The following is a 23881-nucleotide window of genomic DNA, read 5'->3' as shown; positions in this document are numbered from 1 at the left end:
CATGGTATAGTTTACCCTAAAAACAAGGATGGATAAAAAACTTTTTAAAATTGAATGACTAAACTAAAAATTTACTACTAATCGGGTGACTATGTGGATATTTACTCAAGTTTAAAAGTATGAAGAATCCAATAACTGGGGCACAACACAAGTAACCCTAAATTAAATGAAACGAAGGTTAAATCTGCGTTGGCCAAAAAATAGTTGGAGCTTTATATTTCTTTTACATATATAGAGGGACCTATTTCGTAATAAAAGGTTATTTATATCCTTGTGTTGCGAGTTCGATTTCAAGTGCCGGCAAAAGAAGGAAGCTAACAAAAAAAAACTGACTGGAATATCCATGGCAGCGGCGTCAACGGCGAACCTGCTTATGGACCTCCGATTGGAGAGTTGGAAATCCAACGGCGCTGTTCCTCTTTTACTCCCTAAACCCACTTGGGTCGTCAGAACTGAGGTCATTTTTCTTTTCTTCATTTACCGTCTTTCATTTCTCCAATTTCGTGGAAGGAATACAATCACACCAAATTTAAATTTCGTTTTCTGCTACGCTAAATAAGAACGTTCTTTGCGACTCTCGTAGGCCGATCTGTTGAAATTTCTATCAAGTGATGTTCTTGTTCCTATGTTTTAATTTAATGTTTCTGTTCTTGTTCTCTGTAATTTTTGTTGTTCTAAGTTCAAACCCACGCCACGTACATAGTTCGATTCTGTTATTAGTTAATTAATTGAGTTTTGGGAAATAAAGAAATGGTTATTAATTAACACTGGCTTGGCAGAGGATGTTAGTTTCTTTTAACCTAAGTTTAAAGCATGTTGTTTGTGCCATCATGGCTGAAATTATGATTGTGTAAAATAAGCAAGCTGTTAGAGCATCATTGTGTTGTGGTATTTGCAGTCAAATGTTGGGCGAAAGATAATGAAGAAGCCTGATCCACCGTGCGTTGTCTGCAAGGGAAGCGGCAGAGTGGATTGCCATTATTGTCATGGAAGAGGTATGTCTCTCCTACATAATTGATTAGGGTTTATCTCCAAACTCCATTTTAAGTATATATAAAAAAAATGCATCCTTTCTTCAAGCTGCCTGTAAGTTTCTTGCTTTCCAGTTCATTCTTTTTTACCAGTTCTGTTGCTTCGACCATCATATGCAGTTCTCTGTTGTGATTTGGTTCCCTCTCTTGGATTTTTTTTGTAATGTTATAATATTGATGTAGGAAGGACAAACCATGCTCATGTAGAGATGCTTCCCAAAGGAGAATGGCCAAAATGGTGAGGTATCAATACATAATATTATAGAAACTGCATATTGGGTGGTGGTAGGTAATGGTGCAAGCCAGCAGCTTCACTGAACTCGTTGAGACTACATGTGCAGGTGCAAGAGTTGCGGTGGCAGTGGCCTCAGCTACTGCTCTCGTTGCCTTGGAACAGGGGAATACAGGTATATAATGGGCTTCAATTTCATGAAGCGAGACAATGATAGCACCCAAGATACCAAGTATCAGATTGAAGGTGACCGTGATTCACAGAGTACGGCCGATCGATTGCTTCATCGTGAACAGACTGATCATTCAGATAATTAGATATGGAGGAAGAAATGGTGGAAGTAAACACTCATACGCATTACTGTCATGTCCGATGAGATAATGGTTTGCTGCAGACTGGTCATTTGGCTATGCTAGGACTTAAATTGATTAAAAAAACATTTACTTTTATTAACACTTTGATATTCCATTCCATTTCTTTATTTAAATCCAAATACAACCATATACAAACACAATCAAAGAAAAAAACTTAATAGCATTCGATTGCTGGATTTAATTCATTCCAACTTCTGTGATTAAAATAAGACTACCTACCTACGCACTGTAACACTCCCTCCCTAGTACAAAAGACAATGGTTTGCAGGCAGATTCCAATGCAATTCCATAAAACCAAAATGACATTTCCAGAAATCAATCAATGCCCAAGGTTGAATAGGGTTCAAATCCTCCCTGCCAATTATAAATATTTCAATATCAATAAAACTCTCAAAACTCAAATTGATTCGGATTAGAATAACTTGAATATGACTTAGAACATAACAAGAAACAACAAAATACATTTCCATGAAATTCACTAAACTGAAAAGACGTAACTTTCTAGGAATCCCTCTAATATATCATTTAGATATTTATTTAAGGGCAGCCTATTGCCCACGGTGCAGCAAAGCAGATCCATTCAAGTTTAGCTATAGAATGACATTAAATCTTATAAAAGAATTTGCAACAGATCAACACTTGTATCAAGAGATGAATTAATTTTGTTTTTCTACTTTCATGTAAGGAACAAAATTTGATTGTTAATGTTATAAGATAGATTATACTGAAAAGTTCTACTTACAGAGCAGTCATCATGAACACGCCATATGGTCTCTCCCAGAAGGTTTGCCACTGAGAGGACTGTCAACTGAGGAAAATAGTTCTGCTCCAACACTGGGATGGTGTTTGTTATAATTACTTCTTGGAAAAGACCACTTGACAATCTCTCTATTGCAGGAGGACTGTGAAACCAGGCAATGTATCAATACAATGATGAACATTTACAAATATGATAGGGTATAGCAATTTTTCTTGTTCTTTTTATCAAAGAACATACAAACAAAAAGGGTTAGTTACCAAAATTAAGCCATCATTGCCTAAATAGTATCCCAAACACAATTTATTAATAAAACAAAACTTTAATAGTTTGGAGCAGAAGAAACCTTTTAAAGCTGCTCCCAGAGTATTAACAAATTCAAACTTTTAAGAGATGACCAAAATCTAGCCCAGGTGAAATTGCTTAAATATGTATACAAGGAAGCAAGTTCTGCTAACAAGATTTAAACACTGATAAAGAACAACCAAGCACCACATACCTAAAAACAGCATGTGTACTACACGCATACACTTCCCGGGCCCCCTCTTGATGTAAAAGAGCTGCACCTTTGGCGATTGTTCCTGTGAAAGCCACAATTCGATTAACATCTGATGAAGACTCTGTAACTAGCATTCTCATGTTAATGCTGGTAAAGTAGAAATACTATATGGCAAGGCTAATAAATTCTGATTTTTAAGATACAGTCGCAGAAAGAAATATCATCTGAAATCACATTTTTCCCAAGAGATAAAGAGAAGAAGAATACCAGCAGTGTCAATCATGTCATCAACCATCACTGCAACTTTTCCATTCACATCACCTATCAAATTCATGACCTATAAAGATCATATTTGTTTGTTAATTTCGAGTTCAATTTGAGAATGCACCATATTTCTTTACAACAGAAAAAGTGTATGAAGAAAGAAAGAAGCTTGAAAATAGAAGCAGACATTGGACTAAATATTGTTATTCTAATCAACTTCAAAAAAAATTCCGTATACATACATGTGCACAGCCACAAATTACATTATTTAAATGTTAATCTATTGAGATTATGCATAAGATAGCCCTAATAAATTAGATCTCACCTCTGCAACATTATGCACATGACGCCTTTTATCAACAATAGCAAGAGGTGCATCAGATAATTTTTTGGCAAAAGCACGCGCTCTAGCAACACCACCAACATCAGGCGAGACTACCACCAAATCATCAGAACATATTGTCTTGCTAGCAAGATAATCTAGAATCACAGGCTGGAATTGCAGAGAGAAGTATTTGAAGTGAGCAAAAGGTTTATATAGAAAATGTTGCTGACGTAGAACAGGCCTGTGTCAAGAACTGATACAGGAGTAGCTAAAGAAACAGAAATACAAATATATAAAAACCTCTTCATAGAAAGATTACATTTAGGCTTTGCATAAGTACTAAAGTATAGATACTTGAATCATACAGTATTTAAGCTAAATACTTTTGTCTAATATTGATTAGAACCTCTAAACATAGAACATCCAAGTGGTACAGAGAGCATGTGCAAAAATACCTGCCCATAAACATGATCTACCGGGATATCAAAGTAACCCATGGATTGCCCTGAATGAAGATCACAAGCAAGAACACGATTTGCGCCTGCTTCAGTAATCAAATTTGCTACAAGTTTGGCAGCAATAGATTCGCGCCCCTGAGTCTGGAAGAACAGTGGATAAAATCACCAATCAAGCAGTATCATGTGTTCAGTGAAGAATGCATATGCAGAGCAAAGCTATCATCTCAGGCTGTGCCTTTTTCATTTATAGGACACCTAAAGTTTCATAATATTTCTTTCTTACTTTCATTTGGATTCAGGGAAATGATTAAAAAGGAGATTTGGAAGTTCTGAAAAAAAGCATATGTTGCACTTGAACAACAAACCCCAAGGGTATAATTCAACTAAATTGATTCCGTACTTCAATTCAATTACCATTTTTGGAAATAACAAGAATCAAACTACTTCTATAGTTTAGAACAATGAGACATGATTTAGAAATAATAATTCAACTAGAAATCTGGAACTGAATTCCGTTTGATCAAGCATCCCATAGTGTAGAAATGCATAGTTTAATTGGTCTTAGTTGAGTTACCTTTCTGTCGGCCCTGGCATAGCCAAAATAGGGAATGACAGCAGTAATGTTCTTAGCAGAAGCCCTCCGACAAGCATCAATCATAATGAGAAGCTCCATAAGATTCTCATTGGCAGGGGGGCAAGTGGGTTGGACCAGGAAAACGTCGCAACCTCTCACACTCTCTTGCAACTGAACATAAATCTCACCATCAGCAAAACGCTTTATCTTGATTTTCCCAAGCTCCAGACCCATATAGCACGCGATTTCCTATCCAATATAGAAATAGCAATTACACAACTCATGTTCCCTAATTAGATATATAATCTAAACAATCTGAAAGAAAGAAAGTGTTTAGAGTTGAATCTAGAACCTGAGAAAGAGCAGGATTAGCAGTGCCAGAAAAAATACGGAGCCTCGTGTCGTTTTTGTTGACATCACTAGGGAAATGGGAATTTGAGGACAAGAAGGTTGGCAATGCAGGGTCAGTGGTGAGGAGAGGAAAGTAAGGCTTTCCATTTTCGAATTTCAACGGCTCCGCCACATTACATCTCTATAAGAAAGGGAAACTCGCCCGAAGATTCTGTTAGATAATTAAGGGAAAACAAACAGCAGCAAATCTAAATTGAGAGAAAAAGAGAACTCACGAAGCGGTGCCGGAGAGGGAAGCGAGGGAGGGTGTTAAGGAGAGTAGCTGAGGAGAGTAGTAAATTGGAAGAACAGAGGCCGAGCAGAGATGACGCCATTCAGTCACCCTTATATTTTGTCAGATCAAATTCTTTTAGGGTTTCAATTTGAAAGGCTCATCATCATCTTCTTCTCATACTATATAATAGTACTAATAATTCCACAGTCAATTGGTGATGTGGGTGTCATGGTAGGTGGTGGAGATTTTAGGTTATCACTACAGCAAAACTAGGATATTAATTTTGTTTTATTTTTGGGAGGGACATTTATTATTTAATTTGTCCCATTCAATCTCAAAAGTGTGGGACTATAAAAATAATATAAGTGTTTTTTTAGGCTTAACAAAAAAAACCCCTCAAACTATATTTTTTTCTCATTTAAGTAATTAAATTTCTTTCCTTCAATTAAGATAATTAAATGTTATAATTTCATGTGTGTTGATCATTAAAATAATTCGTTAAGTGACACGTATTATATTTATATAACTTTAAAAAATTTATTTAAAATAAAAAACTTTCTATTTAAAATTTTTAGAAATCTTAAAAAACCTCAAAAACTTTAAAAATCCTAATTTCAATCCATATACTTACGTCGATTGTCGATTTATTGCCGTTGTCATTGATTGAATCTATCCTCGACCGTGCCTCCACTCGATGAACAACCACTTTAAAACCCCACCCGACGAATCAAATGATTACAAATTGTGACACACGATAACTCTGATGGTCATCTTGACGACAAGGACAATGACAACCAACAAGAGAGATGGTAAGGGTGACATCGACAGCGATGCTTGTGACCGACAACTTGATAATGGAGACGGTAAGTTTAGAATTATGGATTTTAGGATTGATTTTAAGAATTTTTAGGGATTTGTTTTTTTTTATAATTTAGAGAAATTAGGGTGTTTTAAATATAATAATATTTGTAAGTTTTTTCAATTTAAAATTATTTGGACGCTACACGTGTCATTTAATGGATTTTTTAACGTCAAACACTTAAAATAGTAACGTTTGTAACGTTAGACACATGTATTGATTAGAAAAAGAGTTAGACACCTAAATGAAGAAAATGATATAGTTTGAACACTTTTTTATATCAAGTCTTTGGCTTAATACATAAGTAAGTAACTAAATTGTTGGCGACTAAAATGCTCTAAAAAATAATATGACCAAAATGACAATTTTAATAAATGTTGAGGGCTATTTTTGATATTATGTTTAAATTAATTTAAATTTCAAAATTTTGATAAATTAAATTTTATATTCAGATATAGTACAATTTTAGTGATTTGAATTTTTTAAATATCTGAAATTGAGAGACCCTTTATCCTCCGCTTATTCAAGTTGATAATAGAGAGATTGAGCCACAGTATAACTCATTATGTGGATTCTGGGAGTTGGTCTGCTTTCAAACTAGCCCAAAATGGTACACCAATCTTACCTATCCTTTATATCGATGATTTGATCTTATATACTAAAGTAGATATGGAATATGTTGATATTGTTGATGCAACACTGAAAAGGATGGGATTTTACTCTCCAGTCATATGGTAAACAAATAGAAAACATTAATTTTCTTATCTCTGAAAACCTTTTTCTATAGAATGCTTTATGCACAAGACATAAATTTAGGGAAGTCTCAGTTCTCGAGAAATACCTTTGTGTATCTGTCCGTCATTTAGGTAGAGCTAAAGAGGCTTATTGATTCATCATTGATAAGCTACACAAAATTCTTGATGAGTGGTCAGCTCGTGCGGTTTCTTTTGTTGGTCGGCTAACTCTTGTGAAACCGATCTTAATGAGAGCATCCCCTCCTATTCGATGTTGTGTAAGCTTCTGGCCACTATGTGTGATGAGATTGAGTAGATTGTCTGTAAATTTCTTTGGGGGAAAGTGTTTCGGCTTCAAGAATCTCTCTAGTCAATTGGGAATCATTGTGCCAACATTTTGTGCATGGAGGACTAGGTATTCGGAGAATGCGAAATCAGAACCTTACACTTGATGAAGATTTGTTCTAATCTGGTTCCCTCTCCTAATGCTTTATGGGTGTGTTCTTATCAAGAAATGTCAGATGAATGAATGGTGTACAATTGGTTACTCGGCCAAATTGCTCATCCTTTCGGTGTTCGCCTGTTGGAATCTGACCTATTTTTCATGCGAATATTGTCTGGTCCTAGGGTAATGCTACCTCCATTCACTTTTGCCATGATCTTTGGATCCAAAACTAACTATGCTAATTCGCCAGCAGACATTGACGCCACACTGAAAATAAACGAGATGATTAATAATGACGAAAATTGGGATTAGAAAAAGCTTCCGAAATTACTCACCCCGAATGTTTTTCCCATTTACGAGACATGGAAGCACCAAATGCTTCTTTTGGTACTGATATTTGCTGTTAGAGAGGAGATGCAAACAGACGCTTCTGGATCAAGAGTGCTTTCTTGGCTTTAGATAGCCCGCATTGGGATGTTAAAGATCCATGCTGGCGTGTAATCTGGAAGCACAAGGTCCCCGAGGGTATTCTTTGGTTAGCAATGAAGGATAAAGCTGTCACAAATCACAACCGATGTAAGTGTGGCATAGGCCATGTTCCCTCTTGTTCCGTTTGTCATGCTCCTGATGAAATTATGCTTCACATTATTCGAGATTGTAGTAATACTCATCTAATTTATGACATTCCCCTTACGAATTGGCTGGCAGTAAAATCTGTTATATTCAACCATGTGTGGTGAAATTGGAGGTTCCTACTCCCTAGAATGTTTTGTTCTCAACGATAATATGACAGCTTTGGAACTGTCACAGCCGTCTTTCGGTTGGGTCCGGAATTGGGCTTCGACTTAAGAAAATGGATTGGAGTCGCCACCGATCACTTTAAAATGATATTTAGGTAGATCAGATACCATCTTACCTGATCTGCGTTTACCAGAAATGTGTCGGGTTCGGGAGTCGGTTACGGTCAAGGAAGGATTAGCACCCTTGAACCGCTCTTTCGGTACCAATTAAATTGTCAGTTGTCTTTAATTGCGAAAATTTAAATTTAAAACATTCGATTCTAATTATTTACCTTTGATTGTTTGAAATTCTTCTAAAAAAGTCAAAAATGTTAGATTAAAAAATAATAAATAAAAATTAAATAAATCCAATAAAAACATAAAAAATATAAATAAATAAAATAAAAATAAATTCGGACAAAAATGAGTATTACACTTATGGAACTACATCGTTGACTATGCAGACAACGTAACCTAATGGCTTCGGCTACAGAAATTGTCAATAATATATAAGCCATCAATCATGTGAGAAACTTGATAGTAATATTTAATTGCCACTGCAATACTTATAAAATTAGTTACTTTTTGTACCGCTTTAAGCTTTCTCTACAGTGCATCGTGTTCAGAGCAACAACCACAATTGTAATTGTAATACATAATCCAAGTGCAAAGTAGTTTTTAGGAAAAAATTTCATCTGAGACAATTGAAATGGCAGGGTTCTTCATGTTAGACTCAGAGTTTCTAGTAATTCATACAAATACCATCTCGATACCTGACAGAGGAGCCGATGTTGGCAGCGTGGTTCTTGAGACACTCTCGATACCTGACAACGCCGGGTGACACTGGAGATCTTCCAAACGGAAATGCCCATTTCAAACAGCGAATACAAATCTGAAAGCGTCGAAATCGAACTAGTGAAGGGAATCGGAGCCGCGAGAGTTAGTGACCATGAAGACTGAGGAAGCGAAGGAGAAAGTGAAAGCAGTGACTCGGAAGACGAGATTCTAAAAATATCGGTCTAAAAATGAAATTCTTGAGTGATCGTGTGAATTTGACTATAACAGGTGTTCCTTAACTCCCTTAGTCCATCATTACCGAAAATTTCTTGCTTAGATAAATTTGATTTAACTTGACATTATCTAACTAGCTGAATCCATAAAGCCGGGGCGTTTAACCAATTGCTTTAGAGGGACAACTTAATATTATAATCACTTTTATCACGTTAACTGAAGGGTTCCTCTCATCACAAAATCTTCAGCCTGACAATAGAAGTGGAGCAAACACCGAGTTGCCAAGTGTCCGAGCAATGTCATGGTTTGAACGCAATCTATTCATAAAGCCAGGGCTTTCGAGTTTCCTCTATAACCAATTGCCTTAGCGGAATATCTCAGTTTTTATTGATTTAATTTCTTAAGATTATCAAGAAGAACCTGTTATAGCCTAGGTGTTGTTAAAAGTCAAGGAATCTCATCTTTAGAGTTCAATTTCCAAGCAACTGACCTAAACTAGATTTGCTTACTCGACTATTCCATCTGTAAAGATAATGATAATCATTGAACGTCTTAAACAAAAAGTATAGTAATTGTCATATGCAAATGATGCCCCATGTTGTCCGCACCTTATAAAAGGAAAATGTTATATTGGTTAATTGCAAGAGCAGGGTACGGTGTTTGAGTGTATATTCTGGGTAAGGTCAAAGTCCTTGTTTTAAATCATGTTACTTTGTCAAAGATCTGTAACTTTGAACCATTTACAGAGTTTCTTAATTCAGTTGATATTCAAAGAATCGCAAGTTTACAAATGTAATTCATTGCTTGTTATCATTAAAGTAACATAAATTTCTTTAAAAAATCCTTACAAAAACTTGAGAAAAATGAAAGAAAAAAAAAACAAATTCAAACAGAATGCCTCAAATTATGAAATGATCTTTCTCACTTGGATGCCCTCAAGTTGTTGAAGTCGATCCAATTCTGGTTACGCATCTTTTGTACGACTCTCTTGAATGCGTAACAGTTCTCAATAGTGTGCCTTGGGACACCGCCGTGATATTCACAATGAGCACTCTCAGCATACCACTTGGGGTATGGGGGGCTTCATGGGTTCCACCGGATATGGTGACACTACGTGGGTGTCAAGAAGTTGTTGATAAAGCTCCTTGTACGTCATCGGAATAGGGTCAAAATGTTCCCTTTCATTAATGGGTTCTCTGGAATCTTGTTTAGAAGTACCTGATGGTACATCTGCATTTGATTTTGGGCTGGAGATTGTAACACCTTTATTGACGTGTTTGATGTTGTTAATTTCTCCATCCCTCTCCCTCGTAAGAGTTTTCTTACTGGATTCCCCATCCTTAATCTTGCCCTGCTTTATGGTCGACTCGACCATTTCTCCAGCCATAACCAAGTCCCTCCATTTTTGTGCGTATTACCTGAAACTCTCGTTATGCTTATTTTCCATGCTTTGTAGCATAACTCGATCTGGTCTTATGTCATTGACATGCTTGTATTGTTCCAGAAATGACTTGGCCAGGTCCTTCCAGGTCTTGATATTTGATCGGCTTAGCTGATTGTACCACCGGATGACTGAGCCCGATAGACTCTCCTAGAAGCAGTGGATTAGGAGTTGGTCGTTTCCTCTATATCCTGTCATCTTTCGGCAGAACATGGTGATGTGAGCGGATGGGCAGCTGTTTCCGTCAAACTTCTCGAATTATGGGGACTTAAATTTTTGAGGAAGAACCAAGTCCGGGACTAGACTGAGTTCCGCGGCATCGATTCCATGGTAGTCATTGTCTCCTTTGACTACTTTCATTCGGTCCTCCAATTGTTTGATTTTTTTCCCATCATCTTTGCTTTGTCCTCTTCGTCTAAATCTGATACATGGTAATAACCCAGAATACAGAGGACGAGGGCTTTGCTTTTGCAGCAGATGAGTCCCCTCGAAGTTCTGGTAAGATTTCAGGTGATACAACCACTTGCGGGGTAGGTGGCATAGTTACCCCTTTCAGTGAACCTGCCCCAGGCGCACTAGTCTGTTGTAAGCCAACTAACTTGGCAACGATCTGATCAACCAAAGACTCTTGGTTTTTCATGATTGTATTCAGAGTACTCATACTACTCTGGTTTATCTTGTCTTCAAGTTCTTTTTGTAATTTTGCCATGTTCTCCTCGATTTTCTCCATTCTTGCTTTCATCTTCTTCTTTTTCAGGCGGGTGTTATGTGGATGAGGTGTGTCCAATGCTTGAGGTGGTGTATCTAGTATGTGTTCCTTTTGATGAGACATGCATATGTTAGTTAATGTGAATGTAAAGAAAAATAAAAAAATGCAAAATATGTCTAGATGCATAATGCATGCAATGTTCGAGGCATTAATCCAAAAATGTGTCTGTTATTAGAAATAATCCTTATTGAGGACAAAAGTGTTTTATCTTTTAAGAGACAAAAAATATTCTGACAGCTTCTGACATGTTGACTAGTCTTCCGACTTCATCCGTCACCGGTTAAATAACCTGTCGAACCGCTCTAGCTTCTCTGGATGAACTGCGCAAATGACGAGTTGTTTGCCCCAAAAAAGTATCGAATGACTGTACCTCCGACATTTATCTTTTGTTGAGCATGTTCCCAACAAATACGTCATTGGAGCCCTTATTGATAGGAACTATGTGAAGTCCATTTGTCTGTTTCTTGAATTCGTCAGCAATGGTCTCTAATTTCAGTTATCGTTTTTCCATGGTCGTCTTTGAAGTGACTCCTAAGGTCAGTGGCCTTCATCTTGCCCCTGCGACTTCTGCCAGTCAGTTCTTTAAAGATAGACTTTCATTGTGCTTCATGTAAACCTAGTTCATTGAGTCCTTTATAATGCAGTATAGTGATATACTCTTCAATTGTGGGCACCACGTCTTCTGGATTAAATGTGACACATAGTCTCCTTGTAGACTGTCCTCTGTATTTTCATCTCTTGTATTACAACCCCTTTGTCCATTAATGCAGATTATTCATGTTTAACAAACACATTTTTGGTGGATCAACACCTCGTTTTAAATGATGCGAATGATGGAAACAAAATAAAAGAGAACAAAAAATAAAAAGAGTTAGTGAGGTAAATCAAAACAATAATAAAAATGAAAAAGCTTACCCCACATGCTTTAATTCCTACCCGGACATGATCTCTATCTCGCATGCTAATTTCAAACAAATCATAACCGCATATTTGTCTAGTTCGTATGCTTTAAACAGAAATAAAGCAGGAAACAAAGTAGTCTAGGGTTTGGAATGAGGTCTTGGGGTGGCTCTAATTCCCTGTACTCTCCCGGTTTAGGTTTTAAAAAGGTACTCGAGTTCTCCTTGTTGGTGCCCCCTTGGGCTTGCCAGACCCTTAGTCCTAAACCCATCACAGGCTTGTGTGGACTAAGTTAAACTCGAGAGGACACATTCCCTTATGTCTATGCGGAAAATAAATTTACACGAAGACATAAGGTATATGAATCCCGAAGGTTACTTGCTAGGCCTATGCGGTGAATAAATTCACACGAAGGCGTCACTTTCACCCCCACTTAAAAGGGTTTGGAACTCGGGTATAGAGCTAGAGATGGAAATTTTGAAAATCTAAAATCATTAAAAAACACTAGTATAACTATTTATTTGAAAAATAATCAAAGGTAAATAATTATAATCGAATAAATAAATTAAAGTTAAAATTTGTAATTTTCGCTAAAAAAGACAACCAAAAATTAATTCTGGCCTGACTCACTTACCTGTCCCTAGCGGAGTCGCCAAGCTGTCGCAGCCGTCTTTCGGTTGGGCCCGGAATTGGGCTTCGACTTAAGAAAATGGAATAGAGTCGCCACTGATCACTTTAAAATGATATTTAGGTAGATCGGACACCATCTTACCTGATCTGCGTTTACCAAAAATGTGTCGGGTTCGGGAGTCAGTTACGATCAAGGAAGGATTAACACCCTTGAACCGCCCTTTCGGTGCCAATTAATTTGTCAGTTGTCTTTAATTGCGAAAATTTAAATTTAAATTTAAAACATTCGATTCTAATTATTTACCTTTAATTGTTTGAAATTCTTCTAAAAAAGTCAAAAATATTAGATTAAAAAATAATAAATAAAAATTAAATAAATCTAATAAAAACATAAAAAACATAAATAAATAAATAAAATAAAAACAAATTCAGACAAAAATGAGTATTACACTTATGGAACTACATCGTTGACTATGCAGACAACGTAACCTAATCGCTTCGGCTACAGAAATTGTCAATAATATATAAGCCATCAATCATGTGAGAAACTTGATAGTAATATTTAATTGCCACTGCAATACTTATAAAATTAGTTACTTTTTGTACCGCTTTAAGCTTTCTCTACAGTGCATCGTGTTCAGAGCAACAACCACAATTGTAATTGTAATACATAATCCAAGTGCAAAGTAGTTTTTAGGAAAAAATTTCATCTGAGACAATTGAAATGGCAGGGTTCTTCATGTTAGACTCAGAGTTTCTAGTAATTCATACAAATACCATCTCGATACCTGACAGAGGAGCCGATGTTGGCAGCGTGGTTCTTGAGACACTCTCGATACCTGACAACGCCGGGTGACACTGGAGATCTTCCAAACGGAAATGCCCATTTCAAACAGCGAATACAAATCTGAAAGCGTCGAAATCGAATCAGTGAAGGGAATCGGAGCCGCGAGAGTTAGTGACCATGAAGAGTGAGGAAGCGAAGGAGAAATTGAAAGCAGTGACTCGGAAAACGAGAATAAGTGTGTTGAATCGTCTGAGTTTATGGAGAGTCACGGTGTTGTGAAAGTGAGGGGAAAGGGTGCCTATTCAACTCCATTAGTATGTGCTCAAGCTCTTCAATCGCCACTGGAATTGAACCACCACGTTCAACGGGAATTTGGTCGAGCAAGGAGCCATCAACACGAGCGACTTGATCGATGAGGGTGGCCGGTTGGAGTCCAAGTATAACAGGAGCATTGGGCTCAAACTGAACCCCAACCTTCCCATTGTTGTTTTTGCTTTTGTTATCGCCCCCTCCCTAGCTGTAGCTCTCTCCTCCCCCCTTTCTCTTCAAAGCTCACCAATACCCACCCCAAATCAAAGATAAAAGTAAAAATTTTTGGCTTTCGGGTTTCCGTGACCGGCGAGATGAATCGATGATAAAACATTCAACACCGGTAATGGTTCGGTCTTCCTTTCTATCGTTTTTTAACCCAAAAATCCTATCTCCTTTTTTATGCGTTCTTTTTGCTTCGAATGAATGCCCCCTTATATTTCTCTGTGTTTTTCGTATTCGTTCGTCGTATTTCGTCCCCTTCCTCCCTGATTTTTGCACGTATTTATAGTACTTATGGAGTCTATTTTTAGAGCTTCCCATTAGAACTAGAATGCTAATATATTTTCTGTTTTCTTGACTTGTTATGGCCGGATTTCTCGGGTTGTTACTGTTGGTGTATGACTGCTCCGAGAAAAATGGGTGGTTGACCAAGGAGTTTGGGACACCACCGTATGCGCACCGAGGCTATGGAGCTACTGGGACCACCATTACTGCTCACGTGGAAAGTTGATGTGGAGGCAGCGATTAAACGTTAGGCTTAGGGTTTGGTGCCTCTCAAATGTTGTTGGACTTCAGTTGGTGGGCTTGTATTCGTTGGACTTGACCTGTAAATGAATGAGAAAAAAATAAGTTAACATGTATGTAATTAAAGTATATAACGTAGATATATATCATATAATATAATACCTATATACTGTATACCATAAATCATAACACATCAACATATAAATGTCATCTAATAAAAATCGGACGAAAATGCGTGTCTACAGGACTCTCAGAATTTATTTGTGTTTTAGGGACAGCCTATTGACTCAAACGTTGTGCTGCAGATCAACTTTAACTGGAATAAACACTTCATCTGTTGTTAGTCGTCCCGATAAGCTTGTCGCGTAAGTATCAGAAACGCAAGTAAAATGGCTTCCACCTGATCCTGGTTGGCTGTGTATGAATGCTGATGAAGCTGTTTCGCTTATGACTGGCTACGGCTCAATTGGTAATTTGTTTCGATAATCACATATAACTGTTAAAAGATGAAATATGTGGGATTTACCAAGGTTTCAATAATCACATCGATTACTGTTTTTTTTTTATAGATCTTACCGCAGTTGCTTAGTGTCTTAGATAGAGACATTGATGGTCCCCTTAATGTTATAGTTTAGGTGTTTTTTTTATTAATTCAGGATAGGTATTTTTTTTATTATTAATTTGGGATAGATACAAGGCAAAATCTGTTTGAAGATAATTCTTGGTCATTTGATGTTAAACGTTCACACCCTTAACATTCAAGGTACTCGAACATGAAATATTAAAAAATAACAATAATTCTTTTATCACTGAAATCGTTTGATTCGTACAATTTAAACCTTTTTCTTTCATTAAAAAAACTAAAATGGTATATACAAATTTATCAACTATAAAATTAAACCATAAATCCTAAATAAAATTAAATAACTAAACAATAGTAAAGAAAATTATAAAAAAATACAAAACTATTAAAAAATTATTCGTGTACTGAACTCCTATAATAAAATTTAGCAAATTTTGATCGAATTACTGTAAACTTTTTTTTATTCCTTTCATAGCTTCGGGATGGAGATTATATAGGGGATCCGAACGAACGAGAATATTAAACAAAAAAATATGTTTGATACTTGCGACTTTCAAAACTATTTTTTTAAAAATATTTTAAGTAATTATAAAATAGTATATATTTAAAAATAATTATTGATAATATATACACTTTAAAAATATAATTATCTAAACCTAAGATCTTTATGAAAATCAATACTCCTAATAATCCTAAGTATATTTTAAAAAAAATAGTTTCTGAACTTTTAGGACATTTACATTTTGATCACTCAACTTTTAAAACTTGCAATACAGTCATCGAATTTTTAATTCGTTTTTATTTCCGTTCCTGTCGTTACATCCATTAGTTTTTCGCTGATAGGACAAATAACGTTCCGTTAAGTCCTGCTCTTCTTCCTGACCGTTTTGATTCTGGGTCTCTTTTCCCGTTTAGTATGTTTTAGATTTTTTTTGAATGAATGACGTTTGAATTATTTTCTTTATCAGATGCTTAGAGAATATTGATAATGGAGAACCCTAAAACCCCAGAAAGCTTAGAATCGAAAAAATCCAAATTTGAAACTCTTAGAGGAAGGTTATGGAGCTCGTGATTTGCTTACTTTGATCGAAAGTAGTAATGGGTTAGGCTCCATTTTTAACGTCCAACTTCAAGAAAATGACATTATGTTAGAGGAGATAGCTTAGCCATGGATGTAAAAGAAAATGGTTTCAGTGTTATTGAGACAGCAGAAGGTTATATACTGAACAATGGAGTTAATAAAACCAGTGTTTTGAAAACCGGATCGGACCTGCCGGTTCAACCAGTTCAATTGGGAACCGTTGTCTAGTTCGGTTCAATCTACACCGGTTGAACCGCTACTAGTGAATCGGCCAAAACCTCTGAACCGTTCGAACCAGACCGGCTGAAAACTGGAAAAAATCACCAATTTTTTTTTTTTTTAATTAAACCAAACGACGTCGTTTGTTAAACGATCAAAGTCAAACTCGAGTATTGCTGAGCTCGACTCGAACTTGAAAACTTTAAAAGTAAGCTCAACTCGACTCAAGCTCACGAGCTAAAAATTATCAAGTTCAACTCGAACTCGAAATATAATATTGAAACTTAAACTCGAAAAGGTTTGAACTCAAAAAAAAATTAGAAGATCGATTGAAGCCTAAAATTCGAGCTTAATTGAAGTGAAAGAATAGTTCACTCAATGCTCACCAAAAGGCTCCATAATTTTGAATGTCAAATTACTTCTATTATTTATAGAAGTTAGTTGGGATGTTCTTCTATGTTTTTTAGCCATGTGAGATTGTTTTGTTATCATATTTTTACTCTTTAGACTTTTGGGATGCTCTTCTATGTTTCTTAGCCATGTGATATTGTTTTTAAAAAAAAAATTAAACCAAACAATATCATTTTATTATGATTTTTTAGCCCAAATTTATTTTTTAATTATAGTTATATAATTATATTTATTATTTAATATGTTTTACCTTAAATATTATGTTGTAATTAATTTAAATCATTTTGTTTCACTTGATTTTATGGTTTTTAACTTATATAAGTTATAACTTACTTTGAATATGACTTGTGATATAAAAAATCATTTTTTATTAAATATTTTTGGTATTTTTATTTAATTTTTTAAATAATTATGACGTCGTTCGGTTCTTCCGACCGATCGGATCGATTCGACTGGTTGAATCAGTGAACCGATAATATGACCGATTCACTAACCAGTACAGTTCTGAAAACCATGAATAAAACGAAAGAGGATCAAACTGGTGTTGGTAACTGTTGGACCGAAACATAAGTTTTATGTAGGGGATATTGTTTGGGTTAGAACGAAAGTCTGAGTTGGTGTCTGGGGAAGATCTTAGATCCTTCAGAGGCACCGGAGTATGCTTTGGTTGGTGACGAGAAAAACTGCTTGCTCGTTGGGTACTTTGGTATTAGCCATTTTGCTTGGTGCTAACCATCTCAGTTGAAGCCTTTCCTTGTGAACTTTGAGCAGATGATTAGACAGAATAAAGCTAAAAACTTTCTTGCTGAAGTTGAGGCTATGGATGATTTTGGGAAGTGCCTGAAGTCGGAGATTACGTGTTCTTGTGTTCCGAAAGAAAATAAGGCAGATGGGCGCAAGGTACGCTACCACGCAGGGCCCAAAAAATAGGAGTTTAAAATCGAATATATCTATCAGTTTTTGCTATTAATAAGCATAAAAATAGGGACTCCGAAATCGAGTATATTTATCAATTGTTTCCATTAAGAAGCATAAAAATAGGAACTCCGAAATTGAGTATATCTATCAGTTGTGGCCATTAAGAAGAATAAAAATAAAGACCCCGAATCGAATATATCTCTATTTATCATTATTTTAAAAAGCACCCATTTATTTTAATATAAGGAAATACTTGATAGTACTTGGTATTAAGTTTTTTAAAAAAATAGGGTTTAGAACATCATTATTTTAAAATACAAGCATCCATAATGCCTGTACAAGTTGGCAGCCTGTACTAGGTCCTATGATAAATGGATGCTCCTATGAAATGAGTATATCTATAAAGTATTAACCTTCTCAAAAAATAGGAGTTTCGAAATTAAATATATATATTAGTTGTTGCCATTAATAAGCATAAAAATAGGGTCCCGAAATCAAGTATATCTATTAATTGTTGCCATTAAGAAGCTTAAAAATAGGAGCTCCGAAATCTAGTATATCTATCATTTATTTTCATTAAGAAGCATAAAAATAAGGGTCCGGAATCGAATATATCTAAGAAATAGGGACTCTTTTATAAGAATTTACACATGACCCCCGATAATCTAGCCACGGCCAATTAGTGGAGTTTTCTCCTGCACGATTTGAGCCTATGAAGTTTCTTTGTCAACTCAAGAACCGTTGGTCATGGATTTACAAAAAAGCTTTCTATGAGGCAAAAGGTCCAAAGTTGACAACTACCCACCATGCCCAACCCCCGAATCCCCAAGCATTTCCAACCTTTCCATGGAAAAAATTTCACAACATCTAATCGTTGTCAATGCTTCCGGGATATGTTTAAATTTTTTTTTTGGATTTTTAATTTTGCGGAGGTTATGATTTTCAATGGAGTTATGATTTTTGGGTTGGTGATTTTTTTTTTTGGAGGTTAGGGTTTTCAACCTTAGTAGAAGAAGAAAAGAGTTGACGGGAGGTTACCTGCCACTCAGCGAAAAACTTAGTAGGAGAAGAAAAGAGTTGACGGGAGGTTACCTGCCACTCAACGAAAAACTAACGGAGGTAACACTAAGGACATAAATGAAAACGAATTAAAAGTTTAATGACTGTATTGTAAGTTTCAAAAATTGAGTGACCAAAATGCAAAAACACTAAAAGTATATACTTTACCCTAAAATTTATTGATTAAAATGTTACATAGGACAAACGCACTTCTAATAAAACTTACTTGCTCCGTTTCACCTGATTTTTTAAAATCACTTTTAGGTAAAAAGTCTGTTTTCAAAGCAAAATGCAAAATCAATTTAAAACAGTGATATTTGAATAATTTAGCTGAAATATTCACTATTATTTAACATTAACATATTTTATATATGTTCCATATCTCAATAGGTATATATACTTAAATATTTCATGTAAGAAAAGGGGAAAATCGAAAAGTTGAGACTCCATAAAAAATTAAAACTTTGTAAAATAATTCCCCCATCAATCCAAATTTCAACGATCACATTCTATTGAAAAACACTGAACACCCCATAATATCAATGATAAATACGCATTAACTGACAGCCTAAAAGAACATAAATCTTGTACTAAGCAAAGAACATTAATAATTAATATTATTTAGCATATGTTTTTCATACAGCAATATTATTTTGTATATCTAACTATATGAACTGTTGCAAATGGCCGTCGAGTAGAAGAATTGGTACGTTTCTATATGATCAGACTATGCTTAGTGTCGTAAATGTTAAATGTCGGGTCCAAGTTCTTGATTCGCTTTGGATTCCTCCCTCATTTCATTTTTCTTTGATCAGAATACCAGGTCAGGAGCCCAAAATTTTGTTATCATTCTTCCATTTCCACGATAGAAGAATGTTGGCAATGACACAGTTCCTCTAGTATAGTAAGTAATACGAATACAGTTCACCTAGTATGGTATAGCAATGCACAACAATGCTGCTACTCCTTTCAGCTCAGCATAGCTACAGTTACACAACTCGAGATGGCTACGGTTTTAGAATTTTATTCAAACCTCATTATGAAGAGGTTCACATCCTCTACCTTCCCCGAAAATTGAGGGTACAACAGAGAAAATCCTAGGCACAAAATAGACAATGATGTCAATTAATCATGGAGCGGCAACCACTTATTTATCTCACAGCAGTATCAAGATAAGCACACACATCTAATAGTTCATCATCTGACAAAATCAAAACCCCGAATCGTTAAATTTGTGAGTACCGAAGTTTATGAATAAACTCCATATGGGAGCAGTGCAGCAGCCACAATTCTACCTTCCTCATTCAGTATGTTGTAAGTAGATGCAGCATTTCTCTGCAACAAGAGAAGTTCGTAGTCAAAGTCAGTTCCTATTGGAAAATCACTTGCATCAATAATAAACAGCATTTCTGACAGATGAAAGCAATAGGAAATATAGTTAGCTGTTTTGAGAAGAGAAATCAAGCACAAAACACAAGAATATGTATGCAGATTTCTGACAGATGAAAGCAAAATAACTCTTTGATTAGGCACGTTGCAAGCAGATAAATGACCGAAAAATTGGTGCTCAAATTCAATCTCCAGGTCTTGAACAAAAGAGAAGAGAACAACCTTTTAACCTCATTTGATAAGGTAGCTTTAGGTTCTTCAAAAAAAAAAACATAAATAAATGATAAGCCTTCAACCTCAAGCATGCAGTAGGAAATAGATTGGCAGGGAGGGGAGAGAAGGTCCGCCTCTGCCGTTTGGGAAACTAGTGATATTCAAGCAATTTATAGCCATGAAATGCCAAAACTAAGTAGTCGACTTTAGGTATCAACTATAATTATTAGTACTACAATGGAAATGTCAATACCGAGTCTAAGGCTTCCAATTTCATGCCGGTAGAACGGATGAAGCGCCTGAGTTCAGGATCTACTGGTTCAATGTTCCTTCCACAGCCAAGAATCAAGATTTCTAAAATAAAACAAGAGAGAATGCTCAGTGAGAACAAAACTAGAAGAAAAGAAAAAACACTATTTCTAACTGCATACGGAAATCATTCTCAGCTTTCTCTCGTTCTCCAGGTATAACAACAGGTGATACTACTGAAATGCTAAAAACAAGCAAAATGCAGCAGATGATGCAGTGAAATACCCATAATTATCCCCAGAACCAAACACACGCGCACACACAAAAGTCACAACATATCTATATCATGGGTTAAAAATCTTCCATTTTAACTGTGATTGTCTGTGCCCAAAATGAGGCTAAAGACGATCCGCATAAATCTTTGCATTACAAGTGCTGTTTTAACATCCAAGGGAACGACCTAAACTCCGAATGCCATAAAACCTTAATTAGGTCCACAAGATGATTGACCAAAGGGGATGCATTATTGATACCATTTATCAGGCATCAAGTTTGCTCTTCCTGTATAAATTGTTTGAAGCCTCACCTGGAATAGGACGTATGATTTGAAAGATGGATAAGCTGCAAACAGTAGTACAAAGACGAAATGTGAGACGGGGGAAATCCCTAAAGTTTAAAAAATTCATTGTTATTTATGGCACTAAAAAAGCATAGCAGAAGAAAAGCGTTGAACCCAATTGAAACGAAGTTAGAATGAAGGAAGCAAATACCTTTGAGGAGTAATTTCAGAAAAATTACGAGGGCCCCAAGAAGTGACCAAATTTCCCACACAAAGCAAGCTGCCTTCATAGTTGACGCCGTTGACGGTGAATCCAGTTTCCGTGTATCTGTCGATTCAAAAAGATTTAAGAAAAAAATAAGGGCGGTGTTGGAGAAGGAATAAGAAAAAAGGGAGGTGAGTAATTTCACAAAAGCAAATACCGTTGGAAACGAAGCTGGTCATCAGGGACCTTATCGATGAGATTGATCTGATCGTAGAGAGAGAAAGCGCGCCTGAGGGATGGCAAGACTGGACTTTGGGTCACCGTTGAAGAGGCCGAGTCTTTCCTCAGCTTTCTCATCAGCTTTGGTAGCGTTTCCACTGCTCTAACTCTCACCGCCATCTCCTTCTACAATGTTCCTCTGGTCTCCAATTTCCGTCTCGGTCGCCACTTTTTTACCCAAATCCACTCCACCAACATATATAAGCGATCGAGGCGGCCTCTTTTAGTTGGCTTTTTCTTTCGTTTTTGTTAGGATCGCTCTCTTTCTTATCTTTTCAATTTATTATTATAAGGTTTAAGTTAACTTTATATCTCTAAAATATTTTTTTTCTTGATAAAATGTATATATTATACCTAAATAAAATACAAATCAAGAGTATATTATGTATTCAAACTTCCTGTTATTTTTTTAATAAAATTTTGTATATTATATTTTTTTAATATATTATATATTCAAACTCTCTGTTATTTTTCTCTGTAGCAGTTATTTTCTATTAGCCGACGATTATCATAGTTTTTCAACTTTCAGGCAGTAATGGTGGCTTTTCACAGCCATCTCCCTGTCATTATTTTTCTCTTCTCCGTTAATTATTATCTAATTTTACTAGTTTTTAATTAAATTTTAACATGTTTATAATAATAATTAGTATTCAATTATATTTGAACATATTTATAATAATATTTTCTCTTGGCCCTTCTTTTAATAAATGATATAATGGCTATCGATGTTTTTGGACTTCCGGTGAAGGTTTTTTATTGGTTTTATTCTAGGTCTATGATTCTACATGATTTCGTGCTTAGTTGATTTCCCGATGTCTGGTTCCTTCTTTCATTTTCGTTGGTTATCAAATATTTTTGCTTGATAGGATTGTTGTTAAGGGGAGATCAATTTTTCATTTGTTCGTTTTGGATATTCCTAAAGTTTTCTCTTTCATGTTTGGTGTTCGGAGATGTTGGAATGATCTGTTTTCGTATGTCGTTGCTTTAACTATTCACGCTTTTGCTTATCAGACTATCAATAATCGATTATTGTTATATTTTACTTATTATAGTCAAATGTATTTGACAAGATTTGTTGATGATGCTTCCAACAAATTAATATATTATAGTCCTACTTAAAAAATAACAAGATACTCAACCCCTTTTACCCTAATCTATACAAAGTTGGAACCCACAATTACATCTCCTGTCAAACACACATTCCTAAAGCATCTATTATTTCTTTCCCTTCCCACAAAGTATATAAAAGCATTTCAAGCCAATCTAAAAACAACGACTCTAATGCACTTACCCCTAGCGTGAGCATACACCGAGGCGACCTCACCCTCCTAATCCATCATCGAGCGATGAATACCGCTAGCACCCAAAATGAGCCTCCAAATCTCAGTCGAGACCGAGCACCCAAAGAAAATATAGGATCGAGTCTCCTCAAAATGCGTGGGTTCGTGCTTATGTGATTAAGGGGGCCGATGTGTGGGGTTTAGAGCCAAGTGGGTCGACGAGGTGGAGTCTAAGGAAGATCTTTTCTTTTTAGGAAGGAGATGGTGGCTGTCTTGGGGTTTTGAGGGGGGCTGATGCATGCCGAACGAGGAAGGTTTGGGGAGAGTTTCGGACTAGGAAGGTGAGGGTTTCATGGTAGTGTCTGATTTGGTTTACATTGCATGTTCCCAAGCACTCTATTACCACTTGGATGGCCTTGCTTGATCGTTTGTCCCTTAGAATAAATGTTTTCTTTTTAGCATTACATTTTTACGTGTTTAAGTCATAAATCATTAAAAAGAATATTTATCTAAAATATATGACATTTATGATTTTTTTTGAAATTTTTATTTTTATTTTAAAGAACTTATTTTAATTAAAAAAATCTTAATTAACGTTAATTTTGCTCACTGTCACCCCCTTAGTGGTGCCCCTCCCCCTCACCCACATCTCTTACATTAAACCCCCTCAAAAATCCTCTTTCTCCCAAATTCAATCACCTTGCCACACTTAACTCTCCCACAATTTAATCTCACCTATTAATACTTCTCTGGGAATTTGTAAGAATGATATTCTAATTTAAATCTAAGAAACGGTAGAGAATAAACGTAACAAAAAATATTATAAAAAGCATAATATTTTCAATTGGAGGCAACCTAATATATTACTTTTTCTTAATACTTTTCG

At 35.8% G+C, this 23881-nt stretch overlaps 3 protein-coding genes across 4 annotated transcripts; 1 reads left to right on the top strand and 2 right to left on the bottom strand.

The window, feature by feature from the left end:
- The first annotated feature begins 289 nt into the window (after positions 1-289).
- On the top strand, positions 290-1750 carry LOC120187431. The gene is made up of 4 exons (XM_039191144.1): positions 290-457; positions 899-995; positions 1215-1269; positions 1373-1750. Exons 1-4 carry the CDS (start codon positions 344-346, stop codon positions 1578-1580), a joined length of 474 nt encoding a protein of 157 aa, XP_039047075.1. The 5' UTR covers positions 290-343; the 3' UTR covers positions 1581-1750.
- On the bottom strand, positions 1692-5293 carry LOC120187429 (ribose-phosphate pyrophosphokinase 1). 2 transcript variants are annotated; one of them, XM_039191143.1, is made up of 9 exons: positions 5141-5268; positions 4867-5046; positions 4515-4763; positions 3938-4081; positions 3483-3650; positions 3161-3230; positions 2894-2975; positions 2380-2539; positions 1692-1991 (listed from the first exon to the last, which is right to left on the bottom strand). In XM_039191143.1, the coding sequence occupies exons 1-9, from the start codon at positions 5237-5239 to the stop codon at positions 1953-1955; spliced, it is 1191 nt and encodes a 396-aa protein (XP_039047074.1). In that variant the 5' UTR covers positions 5240-5268; the 3' UTR covers positions 1692-1952. The 2 variants fall into 2 exon arrangements, 1 of the variants encoding a protein (XP_039047074.1); XR_005522285.1 differs by lacking the exons at positions 1692-1991; positions 2380-2539 and having other exon boundaries at positions 2894-2983; positions 3056-3230; positions 5141-5293.
- Positions 5294-19822: 14529 nt separating this feature from the next.
- On the bottom strand, positions 19823-21907 carry LOC120187478 (NADH dehydrogenase [ubiquinone] 1 alpha subcomplex assembly factor 3-like). Its single transcript, XM_039191182.1, has 6 exons — positions 21654-21907; positions 21443-21559; positions 21259-21293; positions 20677-20777; positions 20064-20156; positions 19823-19918 (listed from the first exon to the last, which is right to left on the bottom strand). Exons 1-5 carry the CDS (start codon positions 21833-21835, stop codon positions 20070-20072), a joined length of 522 nt encoding a protein of 173 aa, XP_039047113.1. The 5' UTR covers positions 21836-21907; the 3' UTR covers positions 19823-19918; positions 20064-20069.
- Positions 21908-23881: the final 1974 nt, after the last annotated feature.

Source organism: Hibiscus syriacus, unplaced genomic scaffold (genome assembly GCF_006381635.1).
Source record: "Hibiscus syriacus cultivar Baekdansim isolate YM2019G1 unplaced genomic scaffold, ASM638163v2 tig00113725_pilon, whole genome shotgun sequence".
In the NCBI taxonomy this organism is placed as follows: Eukaryota; Viridiplantae; Streptophyta; class Magnoliopsida; order Malvales; family Malvaceae; genus Hibiscus; species Hibiscus syriacus.
This window is presented reverse-complemented; position numbering and strand designations above follow the sequence as displayed.